The sequence below is a fragment of the Gavialis gangeticus genome, unplaced genomic scaffold (genome assembly GCF_001723915.1).
Source record: "Gavialis gangeticus isolate Ggan-Ray unplaced genomic scaffold, GavGan_comp1, whole genome shotgun sequence".
Classification (NCBI taxonomy): domain Eukaryota; kingdom Metazoa; phylum Chordata; order Crocodylia; family Gavialidae; genus Gavialis; species Gavialis gangeticus.
The window spans coordinates 65,067,129-65,082,050 of record NW_017729025.1 but is presented as its reverse complement, the minus strand read 5'-3'; the positions used below and the strand labels follow the sequence as shown (position 1 = coordinate 65,082,050).

General features: G+C 42.3%; 1 protein-coding gene across 3 annotated transcripts in view; it reads right to left on the bottom strand.

The window, feature by feature from the left end:
- HEATR5A (HEAT repeat containing 5A) overlaps positions 1–14,922 on the bottom strand; it is a 166,655-nt gene that overhangs the window by 136,059 nt on the left and 15,674 nt on the right. For all 3 annotated transcript variants that reach the window (XM_019518917.1, XM_019518916.1, XM_019518918.1), the window contains exons 3-6: positions 13,581–13,792; positions 6,369–6,477; positions 5,663–5,812; positions 5,005–5,176 (exon numbers count right to left, since the gene is read on the bottom strand). In XM_019518917.1, coding sequence (XP_019374462.1) covers positions 5,005–5,176; positions 5,663–5,812; positions 6,369–6,477; positions 13,581–13,792 — 643 coding nt within the window. The remainder of the gene's footprint in view (positions 1–5,004; positions 5,177–5,662; positions 5,813–6,368; positions 6,478–13,580; positions 13,793–14,922) is intronic.

Below are 14,922 nucleotides of genomic sequence, written 5' to 3'. Positions count from 1 at the left end.
GTGCTGTGCGTGTGACAGCGGAGGAGCATGTGGCAGGGACGCAGTACAGCAGTAGCAGTGGCGCTGGAGCCTGGGACCTATGCAGTAGGGCTGTTCAAGGCTTTGGACTGTGCTTCGGATTCAGAGAAGCTTCAGACGTTTTGGTGTCCAAAGCACTTCGGAAAAGCTTCGGAGCCACCTTGGAGATCCATCCATAGGGTATAACAGGGAATCAATGAAATATCTACAACTTGGTTGTTTTTTGTCTGATTTGGATGAAATTTGCAGGGGTGGTAGCACTGTGGTGGAACACATACATGTGACATGAGTTTTTGCTTTCAAGGATTTGGGGTACAGTACCCCCCGAACCCCTGCACTGATCTTCTTGAAACTTGGCAGGCTTCATGCTCTCAGCAGAGGCTACGATCCCTGCAAGTTTCATCCAAATCAGACAAAAAACAACAGTTATAGCTATTTCGTTGATTCCCCATTATAGCCTATGGCTGGATCTCCCAGGCGGCTCGGAAGCTTCAGAGCCACTTCAGCTGGACCAAAGCAGAAACCTGGACCGGAGCTCTGGATCAGATCCCTGGCATCTGAAGCAGCCAGATCTGAAGCCAAATCAAATAGCTGCCTACTCGCACAGGCTTACTACACAGCCTGGCAGGTGCGACTTGGTGATGCAGGGCAGAGTGCAGCTGTGGAGGAAAGTTGCTTGCCACTGCGAGCTCTGCACTGCTCTGGCAACGCACCTTACATACATGGGGGCAGCGCAGCTGGTGGCGCAGGGTTGTGCCCTTCACTGCTGCCATGCATGCAGGAGATGAGTCAGATGGCAGTGTGGAGCTCAGAGCTGCAAGCAGCTTTCCTACATGGCAGCGCTCTGCCCCATAGCACTGGGTCACACCCGGAGAGCAGCAAGATGGGTGCCCAAGCCCAGAGAATGCATCGGCTCCACCCCCACCCTGTGCATGGGTCCCCCCTGCTTCCTAGAAGTGTGCGCAGCTGCAGGGAGCCACCCATCCCCCACCCAAGCCTGCAGCAGGCAGGTAGCAGGCAGCAGGGGGGAGCTGGCTCCGTGCTCTGCTCCACTGCAGCAGCCACTGCCTTCTGTCAGCAGCAGGGGGCTGCGGATTTAGGTCCCTGGCTCCATAGCCATGTATTGTGCAAGAGAGAATAAATATGTTCCTATTTAATTACTTTTCACCATTCAGTATTTTGTAAACCTTTACCATGTCTCCCTTGAAGCATCTCTTTTCTAAACTGAACAAGCCTAACCTCTCTACTCTCTCCTCACATGGAAGCCTCGTCTTACCACTAATCATCCTTGTTACCCTTCTCTGTACCTTCTTTTCTTCTTCTATATCCTTTTGTGGGGACAAACACTGGGCACAGTATTTAAGCAGTAGACACATCATGGATTTATAAATGGGCATAGCAATACCTTTTTCTTTTGTTTACAATTTCCTAACATTTTGTCTTTTTTTTGACAGCTGCTGAGAACTGAGCAGTTTTTAGCCAACAGTCCACAAAGGCTCCCAGACCTCTTTCCTCTGTGGTAACAGCTAGTCTAAAGCTCATCATAATACAGGTATAATCCAGGTTACTTTTACCCATGCACTTCACTTTACACTGCTCTGCATTTCATTTAGTTGTCCATTAACTCAAAAGATCCTTATGCAGTTCCTCACAGTTTGCCTTAGTCTTTACCACTTCAAATAATATTGTGCCATCTGCAAATTTGGCCACTTTGCTGCTCACGAACCTTTCTGAGATTATTTAGAAATATGTTAAATAGCACTGGTATCTACACAGATCCCTGGGGGACTCCACCATTTACTTCTTTCCCTCCCAAAGACTGAGGCAACTCTGTTTTCTATCTTTCAGTTAATTTCTTATCCATGAGTGGACCTTTGCTGGAATCCCATGATAGCCTCCGACGGGGGACTTTGTCAAAGGCTTTTTGGATGCCCAGATATATGACAACAACTGGATCGCTCTTGTTCCATCTGCTTATTGACATCCGCAAATAACTCCAGTAGGTTGGTAAGGCATGATTTCCCTTTGACAAAACTACGCTGAATCCTCTCCAGCAACTCCTGTACATCCATATAGTGAACAATTTTTGTTGTTTCTAGTAGTTTTCCAGAACAGAAGTTAGATTCACCAGCCTGTAGTTCCCTGGGTCCCTTCTAAAGCTTTTAAAATATGGGAGTCACACTGACACTCCTCCAGTTCTCTTGTACCAAAATTGTTTTTAGTGTTTACCTATGGTTTTTTTCTTTTAGATCTTCCTTTTGTAAAAGGCTTGGAAGAAGTTTGAGGTGGATTTGTTGGAATACATAGGTAACGAAGTTTAACTGTGGCAAAGCTCCTGTACTGAAATTTTATTTAAGTGGCTCATACTCTGTTTTGAAAATGGTGCAGCCTGGGATACAGAACAAAGGTAATGATTCTTCCTCCCAAGTTAGCTAGTTGTTGATTCAGTGATCATTACATATGTCATACTTAACTGAAACAAATACATACTACCTAATATAAACTCATTCAGGTTCTGTTAATATCAGCTGTATTCAAAAGTTCTCTAACCCTTTAGTTAAATTTTAATTCTGTTATCATTTCATATTATTTAAGAGTTTGGGCAGTAGCACCACCAACAAAATTGTATCATTCAGGAGTTTATTATTATTATTATTAAATGTTAGTTTAGATCAGGGGTGTCCAACCTTTTTGAATGTGGGGCTGGATCGTGAACTTTTTTTTTTTTATCACCCAGTGGGTTGGCAGGAGCAGGCGCTCGCACGGCCTGTCCAGTCCAGCTGCAGCCTGGGGGCGCAGGGGTCAAGGGGCACTGCCTGATCCTGTGTCCTCCCTGCCACCTGGGCGGCCTTGAGGATGCTCCCACACCTGTGTGCCTGGACTCAGCAGCCAGGGGAACATGCAGGGACCCTACAGAGGGGTGTGGGATGTGCAGGGACACCCCCCTGCTCCCTCTCCCCCAGGGCAATCTAAGCCCATTGGCAGGGCTCCCTCCCTTCCCGGGGCCCACGACTTACCACCCTCAGCACAATGCCTGCAGGCATGGGGGAATTTGGGGAGGCGGGAGCGGTGCCAGCTTCCCTCCCTGACAGCCACAGCCACAGCAGCAGCAGCATCTCCTGTGGGCTCAGCCACAGTATCCCTCTGAGCCAGCACCCACCCCTGCCTGCCCACCCCACTGCGACCTGCTCCAGCCCACATGGCCGGCGTGCAGATGAGGGAGGGGCAGGGCTAAGAAGGGACACTGTGAAATGACGGGGGCGGGGAGGAGCTGCACCGTGTCAGCAACATCAAGCTGATGCAGTGCGTGTGGGAACCTTGTCCCTTCCCCAGCCCTTCAGCAGCCATTAGGAAGCTGCTGAGGGGCTGGGGGAGGGACAAGGGGTAGGAACAAAAGTAAACAGTGTTTACTTTCGTTTCCCGTCGCAGCACCTCAGGCCTCAGAAAGTGGCTTGGTGGGCCACATGCTGGATAAGCCTGGTTTAGATGGACCAGTTCCACTCCTACACACTAACTTTAACTTCTAAAATAAGTCAAGGAAAATAAGTGCACATGTAACTGTTGTATAGCACATCTGACTGGTAAACCTGAAAGACAGGGGAAATAATATGCCTATGAAACAATTTCCTTAGCTATTTATTCCCCAGAAAAAAGAGCTTCTTCATATAAAAATATTAAGGCTCTCTGTGATTAACATTTAATATTGGTGACACAGTTAGTAGGAAAGCAATAAATCCAGTACAACACTCTAGGTAACCACTGGGAAACCTTTGGAAAAAACTGATCAGATGTCAATGGTGAAGAGCCTATTCTCCACAATTTGTATTGCTCAAGAAGGAAGAGAAGTTGAATGTGCTGTTGTTGACAGGTTACTGATATCAGTGTAACTTGTATATCATAGAGAATTAGTGTTGGAGGGGACTTGAGGAGGTCATCTAGTCTAAGCCCATGCTCAAATCGGGACCATCCCAAACTACATCATCCTGTCCAAGGCTTTGGACAGCTGAGTCTTAAAAACCTTTAAGGATGGAGGGTGTTTATACTCATGCTCCAGAAGTGTGGGGGGAGGGTGGCAGAACCGCTCTAATTAAAGTGCTTGGAGTGTCTCATGTATCAGCATCCCCATGCTTAAAAATGGTGACAGGAGTGCTTTATCTAAAGCTCGTCCAATGAGTTTTAGATAAAACACTCCCGTTGCCATTTTTAAGCATGGAGATGCTGATATATGGTAATTACCATGCTCCAGCAGACTCACTTACTCGAGTCTCTTCTGATGCGCTGTAATTACAGTGCATCAGAGCAGCCTCACTGCTCCTGTAGAGGCGCCCGGAAATTCCACAGCCTCTCTGGGTAGCCTGCTCCAATGCTTTACTGCCCATTTAGTGACAACATTTTTCCTAATATCTAACCTAAAACTTACCCTGCTGCAGCTTGAGATCACTGCATCTTGTTCTGTCATCTGCCACCAGTGAGAACAGTTTACTGCCATCCTCTTTGGAACCACCCTTCAGGTAGTTGAAGGTTGGAATTAAATCCCCCCTCAGTCTTCTCATCTCCAAACTAAATAAGACTAGTTCCTGAAGCCTCTCCTAACTGCCAGTAAGACCAAATGATAGACATTTGAGTTGATAATCTATAAGACTGACGCCACACTTCCCCACCAATCTTTGTTTTTTATATTTATAGAAGCATATATCACCATTGTGTTCCTTATCTCCCAAGGGGTAGACATTCCTATAGAGTTAAAAAGCATTTCAGGCAAACTGTTTTGAAACTTGTTTTTGAATGCATAAATGGATAAACACTAAAATCATAGGTCTACATAAGAAGTATACTATAAAAAGCAGCAACAGTAAATCCTAAATAGCTTGAATAAGCCTGGTGTCTGTCAATGCTTATAAATCTTTATTTATGCCCTATATACAATTATCCAAACAAAAACATACTTGATAACTTCTTACTGGAAAGAAAAAATATATACTTTACCTGTTGCCTGTTTAGATGTTACAGCTGTAGCCAGCACTGTGCCTAAAAGTTTTGAGACTGCTATTCGCACATCATAATTGGAACCTTCAAAGGATTTAAAGCATAGGGTTGCAACACTATCCAGGTCTGTGCTCCACATAAAAACTGCCTCATTCTGAAGTTCAAGAAGACACTAGGCAAAAAAAAAAAGGTTTGCTCTAGCCATTTTGATAATATGCAATAGTATGTCAGTAGTTTATACAAATTTTATCTCGCAAAATTAGAGCTAGAAGTTATTATTTAATTTTATATCTGAAGGATCTGAATGTTTGCTGTTGAGCAGATAACACATGAAATCAAAACTTATTTTCTTTTCTGTGTGAAGTTTGCTAGAGATATACTGCTTCCAAATATGTCATAGTATCTCTCATGATCCCATAACTTCAAAATGCAAAAGGCAATGTTAATAAAATATTCCACAGGTTTTCTGCACACATTAATTTGTGGGGATGTTTTAGAATAGACATGCATTTCTTCAGTTAAAGATTAAGCACTTCAAAAGCTGCCATATTCACGTATTTCAAAGATGTAAAATTGATTTTTCCTTGTTATCCATCTAAATAGATACAGTTGTATTTAGGAAGACTAAGTACTAAAAACAGTTAATAGATCCCTTTACCTTTGCAGCAGCGCAACGGACTGCCATAGATCGATCCGTTAAACATGAGCGGGCAGCCTTGTAAATATCTCTATGACATGGGATAGCAGCAGCTCCTAAACCATTCAATATATTTTCCAAACTAAGCATGATCTCATAACGACCTTGAGACTGATAAATGAAAAGGAAAAAAGGTCAACATTTTACAATACTGGGTGCCCCTTCAAAAGCAAATGATGAAAAATTATTTAAACAAGTTTGTAATCTAAATTTGGTTTTGATTATTTGGTACTTTTCTATTGTTGGATATCTATTCATGCTACAGTGAATGAAAGCACAGGATTTGCTCTATAACTCTGTAAACAAAATGAAAGGAGTGTTCTTCTAAGTGGTAGTGAAAACAACAGATATTTTAAGACTCAATAATTTACGATGTAAGCTTTAGAATGAAGTGTACAACTGAGTACCATACCTTTCTATTTCATCAAGATCAATCATGAAGGACAACTAAAAATTACTGCAATTCAACCACCTGTATTGATATTTTTACTGTTAAAATTCTCAACAATTCTTTTGGATATGCAAAGGATGTATCTGTAGAGTATAACCTACAAAAGTCTCACCATACATTTGTACTATTCAACTCACCTTGTTTATTGTTCTTCAAGCTACTGAAAATGTCACCTGTTATTTTCTTAACCATATTTTAAAACTAAGGGCTCCTTACCTCTGCATTCTTCATTGCCTTCAGCACATTTCCTATGGTGTCTGTAAAGCTGTTTCCCAAGATTCTACCCAACTTTTTGTATAAATAGCCCAAGCATACCACTGCAGCACTAAAACAAAGCAAATCCAAATATGTGAAGATGAATGCAACAACAGATGAAAAATTAAAGAACCAAAGCAATCACCTCATATATTCCAATTAAGAAAAAAAGTTAAATGTAGAAGTTAAAAAATTAAACAAACTGAACACCAAATGGTTGTTATAATTCAAGGCACATGACAGAAATGTTAAGTAAACTACTGAAACAAAAACAACAAAACAGCAGGTTTGAAAGCGTGTATATACTTACACCTAAGTATTAAATGCCATTTTGACTTCAAGAAATAGAATATCCCAATACTCAGTGACTGAAGAGCTAGAAGTGAATGAGCCTATGGACCCAAGCATGAATGCTGCATGCCCCCAGAGGCTAGGGAGGCACGGCAAGCTCCTGCAGGCGGTGACAGCACTGTTGGCGGTGGGGGGTGGGCGTGAATGCTGACCAGTCATCGGTGACCACACGCGGACGCCGCTGGCGGCACCAGCAGCAGTGATCGTGGACTGCCCACAGACACTGGCAGTGTTGGTGATGGGGGAAGGGTGGCGCCTTTTCGCAAGGGGGTGTGCTGCCACGCTCAGGGGAGCACACCCCCTATGCGTCACCAATGGACCCAAGCCTACTTCCCTCTTCCCATGTGAGTATTCCAAAGTTGTATCAGCCTAAAATGAACTAAGCAATAAGTAGGCTTTGTATATGCATACTTATAAAAACTCCAGTTAACAGAAGCAAAAATCATTAAATGCTCAGTCTTAGAGTAGGCCAAGGGCATTGAAAATAGTCTTCAATAAAGTGTACATTTATTCTTAAAATAAATTATACATGCAATGGGATATTTAAACAGCTCTACAGCAAAAATAAAATTTTTACGTATTTATCATGCTATTCAACCAGTCCTATTTAATATGTAGCAATATACCATACTATACTCTCCAAGATACCAATATTAAATTTACACCGTCAGGGTTAAAGATCTGGCCTGTGGGATGGATCCAGCCTGTGGAGTCCTATCATCCCACCTGCAGTGCTGCCTGTGGATCTCTGACTGGCCCTGTATGCTGTATGCAGCGTGTGGAGTTTTCCAGCATGTGCTGCATGCAGCATAGGGGTCTGAAACCAGCAAGTGCTGCGCACAGCATATGGGGCCAGTCCAAGACATGTGCTGGTTTTGGTACACAGAACCAGTCTTTGGACCCAATACAGCCCCCAAATCCCATGCCCCTTATCTGTCTGTGGAGGTAGAGGAGTTTAGTACTCCTGATTTACATAATACTCCATTTAAGATGGGAAATACATCACGGCAAAACAGGAGTTAAAATTCTCAACCAAAACAACTCATCTGGATTTGAATTAATAAACACATCTTTAGTGATGACAAAACTATGGTAAGGGGAAAAAACAAAACCACTCATATCAAACAGATCCCATTTTGCTCCAAGATTACTTTTTCAGTATTGATCTTAACCAATTCATTATAGAAGCTTTAAGAATGACCATTTAGATTTTAATCATGCTCATGTTTTTTTCTGGATATAAAATTATAAATGGTAATATTTTCTTGCTTATTTGAAAGAAGAACTTTTTCTAATAAGCCATAAGTTTGGGAAGAAAACGTATATCTTGAAAATTTTAATTTTAGGGCAGAGGATTCACAAAAATTCTTAAAAACTAGGTTTTTGCACCCTTATTTTATCACCATTTATATACAAGGGTTAAATGAAAGGGCCCTTCAGAATTAGTAAGACCTTTCGGGCTATTTACTGTGTACTCAATTATGGCATTTTACAGAATTCTTCTCTGGAATATACAGTCTAATAAACGAAGTAGATATTTCTATGCATCTTTGTGCTCCAAAAAAACAAGAAAACAAACAAAAAACCCCCAAATCAGCACAGGGCACAAGAACTACCCCTGCCTTCTATCAAGGAAGTAATGACATTTGGAACTTTCCAAAGAAGCCTTTAAATACAGAAAATGCAATGAATATAACAGGGCTCAGACAACAGAATGCTTTCTAAGTATTGCCACCTTACTCTGTGTCTCCTTCAGCCCTTAGCATAACGAACCCTCAATTTCTAAGTGTTTTAGGAAGTTTCTTTCAAGCTTCTCCCCAAAACTTATATTTCAAGACCCTATGTACTTAATATTATAGTGCAACAGCGCTAAGAGCACTTAGGACATTTAGTTGAAAAATACAATATTGCCAAACGTTTGTTTAGCATGAAGAACTTTAAGAGCCACACACCTCACACAAAGGTTTTAAATATATTTTGCAGTTTGAAGTCAGTGAACTAAAACAGAGCTAGATGACCTGATGATCTGATCTGATGTGGCAACAGCATCCTAATTTCACTGAAATTCAGTTGAAAGTGGACACTGAATGACCTTCAACTCCTTTGCAAATACTAGTTTCAAACTGCTTTTCCTCTCAAATTAGTCATCCAGGCATATTTAAATAGGGAAAAATAATATATACTTAGAGACATTTATTTAATGAAGTCCCTACTGAATTAACATCTTACTAGAAGTAGCTTGTGATATATATGGATACAAAAGAGAGACAATATGACCACTTCATTAAGAACCAAGATACAGCCTTCTCCAAAAAACTCCCTTCCCTTTTCTATTTACTTGAAGCTAAAGGCTGCCTAAAGCTTTAAAGCAAATTAACTTTAGGCTTAGATGCTCAGAAAGCCCAATCCCTATATAGCTTAAAAGCCCAATAGTAGTGCAATATATGGGAATATACCAATTGCCTGGTAACTATGGACCCTGAGGAACAAAGAAGCTCTATTTAACCATATAACCAGTAAAGCTGAACATCAGACAAACACAGTTGAGAAGATTATGCGGTAATGGGAAATGTTTCTCTTTACACTCTTGCCAAAATCTGTTTTAGGATACTGTTTCCCCTCCAGCTGTAAATGACATCACTAATAACTGAGGTAATACATGAAGTCAGCTGCTGTTCCACTTTGGAAATCAGCTTTATCACAGGAGAAAATGATTTTTGTTTGCAGCTAAAAGATACCTCCTGGTGTATAATCTAATAAGCAGACCTTTGATTTGAGCACTGCCACAAACAATACCAAAATGACATCTATCCCAATATCCTGTCTCTAAGAATATCCAGTTCCATGTGCTTCAGAGGAAGATGCAAAATACTTACAAAATCAACTTTTATAACAACAACAGACACTTCATATTACTTTATGCTTGAAATCAGGATTGAAAGGAACCTCCTGGATCTTCAAATCCAGGTGACAGCAGGTACTAATCCTTTTCATAAATTGATTACCCTATCTTAAATGTACTTAAATTTCTACTTTTACTATTCTGTTTGAAAGGCTGTTCCAAAACATTGCTGCTCTAGTGGTTGGGACACCTTCTTCTAATTTCCAACCAAAATGTATTCAAGATCAGTATATTTGTTCTTGTCCTAACATTGCTGCTAACTTAATTATTTTTTCTCTTGAGTGATCATCCCCTCTGTATTTATAGATGGCAACCACATTCTCTTTAAGCCATCCTTTTCCTAGGCCAAAGAAACCACTCTTTTAGTCTCCTTTCATGTAAAAGGCTCTCCATTTCCTGAGTAGAGTAGCCCTTCTCTGTACCTGTGCCAGTTTAAATGAATTGTGGATGGCCAGAACAGCACTCTGGATGTGGTATTAAGAGTGCTTTGCACATTTACATTTCTATTTCCATATCAGTACTGGAAACACCATAACTCAAGGTGTCAAACATACAGCCCACAAGCTGGAACCATTCTGTCTGGCTTGTCGATAACCCACTGGGATACCGGGAGTTGGAAAGCATGACCTGCCACAGAATGCAGGGTCCCTGGATCTCAAAGGACATGGCTGGGGCCCCAGGCGAAACTGACGCCTATGCCTTAAAACTCAGGAGTTGGCAACTTACGGCCTATGGGCCAGATCCCACCCACAAAGAGATTAGAACCAGCCTGCAATCTGATCCTTTTTTTTATCAGGGGTGCATTGTAACCCTGTTGCAGCCTAGCTGTGAGATCTAGCCCAGATTCTGAATTTTACTAATTGGCAGCTAATCCTCCAGGTGCTGGCTGCTGTAGAGCCCTCTCTTCCAATTCCAAGCAGAGAGCTGGCTGCTCTCTGACCTCACAATGCAGCTTCTGGCCACTGACTCAGCCACTTTGAAAGACATATTAAGAGACGATTCAGAGGAGGCTGAGTGGCGGGAGGAGGGCAAGAGACCAGCCCTATTACACAGAACAGGAACAACTCAGGTGTAGCAGGGGATGAGCAGCCTGCAGCAGTAGCTGCATTGCAAGGAGTGGCCTTCAGTGAGTAAAACGTTGCCTACCCGTGCCTTAAGTGATACATTCCAGGATCACATGAACAATCTTCATGGCCGCTTGGAATTGTCAATTCAGTTGTATACCTAGGCTATTCACCCAGGCCTAGCCATTCACTTATTTCCAATGGATGACTTCCTCCTTAAATTATTTTTTTTTTTTACTGATGGCCCAATGCACAACTTTGTCCTTTGCATTTCAAACCATTCTACCTTGGTCTCTACTCTATCATCTCTGCAATTGAATCACAGAATCATAGAAAGTTAGGGTTAGAAGGGACCTCAGGAGGTCATCTAGTCCAACCTCTTGCTCAAAGCAGAACCATCCCCAACTAGATAATCCCAGCTAAAGCTTTATCTATCCAGGTTTTGAAAACCTCCAAGGATGGAGTTTCCACAACATCTCCAGGTAACCTGTTACAGTGTTTTACTACCCAAATAGTGAGAAAATTCTTCCTAACATCTAACCTAAACGTCCCTTGCTGCAACTTGAGACCATTGGTCTTGTTCTGTCATCTGCCACCACTGAGAACAGTCTACCACCATCCTCATTCGAACCCCCCTTCAGATAGTTGAAGGTGTTATTAAATCCTTCTACAGTCTTCTCTTCTCTAAACTAAATAAGCCCAGTTTCCTCAGTCTTTCCTCATCACGCCTGTCCCCCAACCCCCTCACCATTTTTGTTGCCCTCCACTGGACTCTCTCCAATTTGTCCAGATCCTTCCTGTAGTGGGGGATGCAAAACTGGACACACTACTCCAGATGTGGCCTCACCAATGCTGAAGAGAGAGGAATAATCACTTCCCTTGACCTGCTAGCAACACTCCAAACAATGCAGCTCAGTATGCCATTAGCCTTCTTTGCAACAAGGGCACACTATTGGCTCATATTCAGCTTATTGTCTACTGTAACCCTCAAGTCCTTTTCTGCAGAGTTGCTGCTTAGCCAGTCAGCCCCCAGCCTGTACTGGTGCAGGGGATTGTTCTGTCCTAAGTGCAGGACTTTGCATTTGTCCTTGTTGATGCTCATGAGATTCCTTTTGGCCCAATCTGCCAGTTTGTCTAGGTCATTCTGAATCCTAGTCCTACCGTCCAGCTCATCCACTACTGCCCCCAGCTTGGTGTCATCTGCAAACTTGCTTAGGGTGCACTCTATGCCATCTTCCAGGTTATTGATGAAGACATTGAACAAAACTGGCCCCAGGATTGACCCCTGGGGAAGTCTACTTGATACCGGCTGCCAACTAGACATCAAGCCATTAATTATTACCCTCTGAGCCCAGTGCTGAAGCCTGTTTTCTATTCACCTTACAGTCCATACTTCCTTAGCATGCCTGTGAGGAGGTTGTGGGAGACCATATCAAAACCGTTGTTAAAACCAAGGTATACCACATCCACCAGTCTCCCTGCATGCACAGTAACAACCCTACTTCTCTTTTCTTTGTTCTTTATTTATTTACAAAGTTGAAGAAACATATTGGTATTTTTTCTGATTTCTTTTATAAGGGTTTGAGTCGGCTTGACGTTTAGCAATTCTCATGTTATCCCTACACTTCCTGACACCTAAGCTTTCTTTGCTGATTTTCCCTTCTATTTCTTATAAGTTTATTCCTATTAGTCTAGCCAGGTAGATCAGAATCCCCTTCTTAAAACATTTTTCCCTTTGCTAGGGTACACGTATCTGACAGTTTTAGCATCTTTGATTTAAAGACATTATAGGCCTTCTCCACATTCATGCCCTTAATCTTGTTAATTCAGCTGGTCTTGATAGTTAAACTAGTAGTTCAATTCAGAGATGAAACTTACGTCACGGACCTGGTTTTGCTCATCTCTCCATGCAATTAAAGCTCAGATCAACTCATGATAACTTAGTTCAAGATTAATCAGGGCGATTGCCCCAGGTCCCACACTTTGGGTGGGGCCCCCAAGGAGCAGGGCAGAGTGGCACAACAACTCTGTGCTGCCACCAGCTTTAGGCCTGGCCGCTTGGCACCCTCCATCCCCCACCAAATCCGCTGCTGGCTTCCTCGTGTCCGGGGATGGAGTCCTGCACAGGCCAATTTGTCTTGGGCCCCGCACCCTGCTCAGGTCGCCTCTGGCTGCTGCACCCTAGGGTGCCTCGAGATCCTTTCAAGGGTGCCATACAATGTCATCACTGTTAGATGTGCAAATATGATTCATCAGATAAACCCAAAGATTTCATATAAAGAATTGATAATGTTTTAACATTTTGACCTGTTGTGGTCCAAGTTCTTTGCACCAAAGAATTTTTCTATTAATTTTGCTGTAGTAAAAAAGAGTGAAAACTAAAAGCTGAGATTTTCTGAGGGAAGCTACAGTCTAATGAGGGGTGCTTCAAGTCTAAAAAGATTGAAAACCACTGATCCAGACAGTTCTGCCCAGCCTTTTGCATCTGGTTCCCTGTCTTGGGACACCTAGGATTATGTAGCCATGGGCTGAGCCTTCCCAGTCCATTTCTACTGTGAAACAGTAGCCTGCTGTGTTTACAAGCTATAGATGAGCTTCTTACTCAAAAACTGGAAATAAAGACAGAAATTATGTAGACATGGTATATCCAAAGTTAGAATATAACTAAGCTCATCATTCCTTTCACTCATCTTTTTCCCTTAAACTCAAGCAACAACAACAGACACAAAAATCTGCTTAGTTTCCAAATTTGTTCATCTTTGTTCTTATTTTCAGTACTTGGCCTTTACAGGTTTGCAAGATATGATATACAAAGTATTACTACTATTTAGTGTATTCGGATTTTTTTTTACTTACAGTTTTGTGGGCAGATAACTTGGTGAATCATCTTTGCTCCGAATGAGTTCATTGCATTTGTCAATTGTCTGGTAAACAGAAAAAGGATCTCCAGTGCTATAAAGTAGAGCGAAATTCTTGGCAATGAGCCTTCTGGTAGGAGGCCCTGGTGAACCATTCAACAAAGATGTCAGCTGTTCAACCAGTTTCTTCTGTTTTTCTCGTATATCAGCCTGGAAGCAAAGTTAGCAACCAGTTAAACTTCAGTACAATTATATTTAGCTTAGTCCCTGCTACAACTACTTTAATATTGTCAAATAAAGAGTCAGAACTCGTGGTAGAGGTGATATCTTTTATTAGGCCAACTAGACTTTCGAAAAAAATCTCTCTTAAATTGCAAGCTTTTAGGTACAAGCACCCTTCTTCAGGCTTAGGAGAAAAGCTTGTAAAGTTCTAGCAGGTAGATATGAAAGTTCATATTTCAGAGAAGAGTTAAAGGTGTGGTAGATTCTCCTCTTTGGCACAGTTCATTTTAGGCAGGTTAGACTCAGAGAAAAGTTGGAATAGACTGCTTACCTCGAAGTTGTTTGCTAGCGAGCAGGATATAGTTTCCTTCTGGTTTGGTGTTTCATATTTCACAGAAGAGTAAAAAGATGGAAAACATGGGTGACTGGTGGCTCCTGAGTCTGGGGGAGTACCAGCAGCTGGCTAGGGGTGGGGAGGGGCAGCAACTGATCACTGATCTCAGAAGTGCCGCCCTTGGCACTCCCACTCCCTGGCTGGTGCCAATCTCAGAGGGAAGGGGGGAGGGGGGCCACGAGCCAGCACTTCTCTTGGTGCCCACAATCCCCAGCCAGCAAGGGTCAATCTCAGGGGGGTACATTCCCCACCCCCGTACCCTCTCCTTTGCATCACCTGTGATGGAATATAATAAATTTTAGCTGATTTTTAAAATGAAATCTTCATAATTTTACAAGGAGGAAGCAAGTTTTACCACCTGAAACCTTGCTCCTGCCTTTGTTCAAAGTAATTTGCATCACCACAGAGCCCAGAGATACGTCACCACACAAGAGCATTCCATTTTCTTACTCTTCTGTGAAATATGAAACATAACCAGAAGGAACTGTGACTACATCCTGCTTCCCACCAAACAACTTTAAGGTAAACAGACCATTCCAACTTTTCTCTGAGCCTAACCTGCATCAAATGAACTGTGTCAAACAGATTTTATAGATTTCATAGACATTACAGCTGGAAGGGACCTCAGAAGATCATCGAGTCCAGCCCCCTGCCCAAAGGGCAGAAAGTCAGCTGGGGTCATAGGATCCCAGCAAGATAAGCATCCAATTTCCTCTTGAAGGTG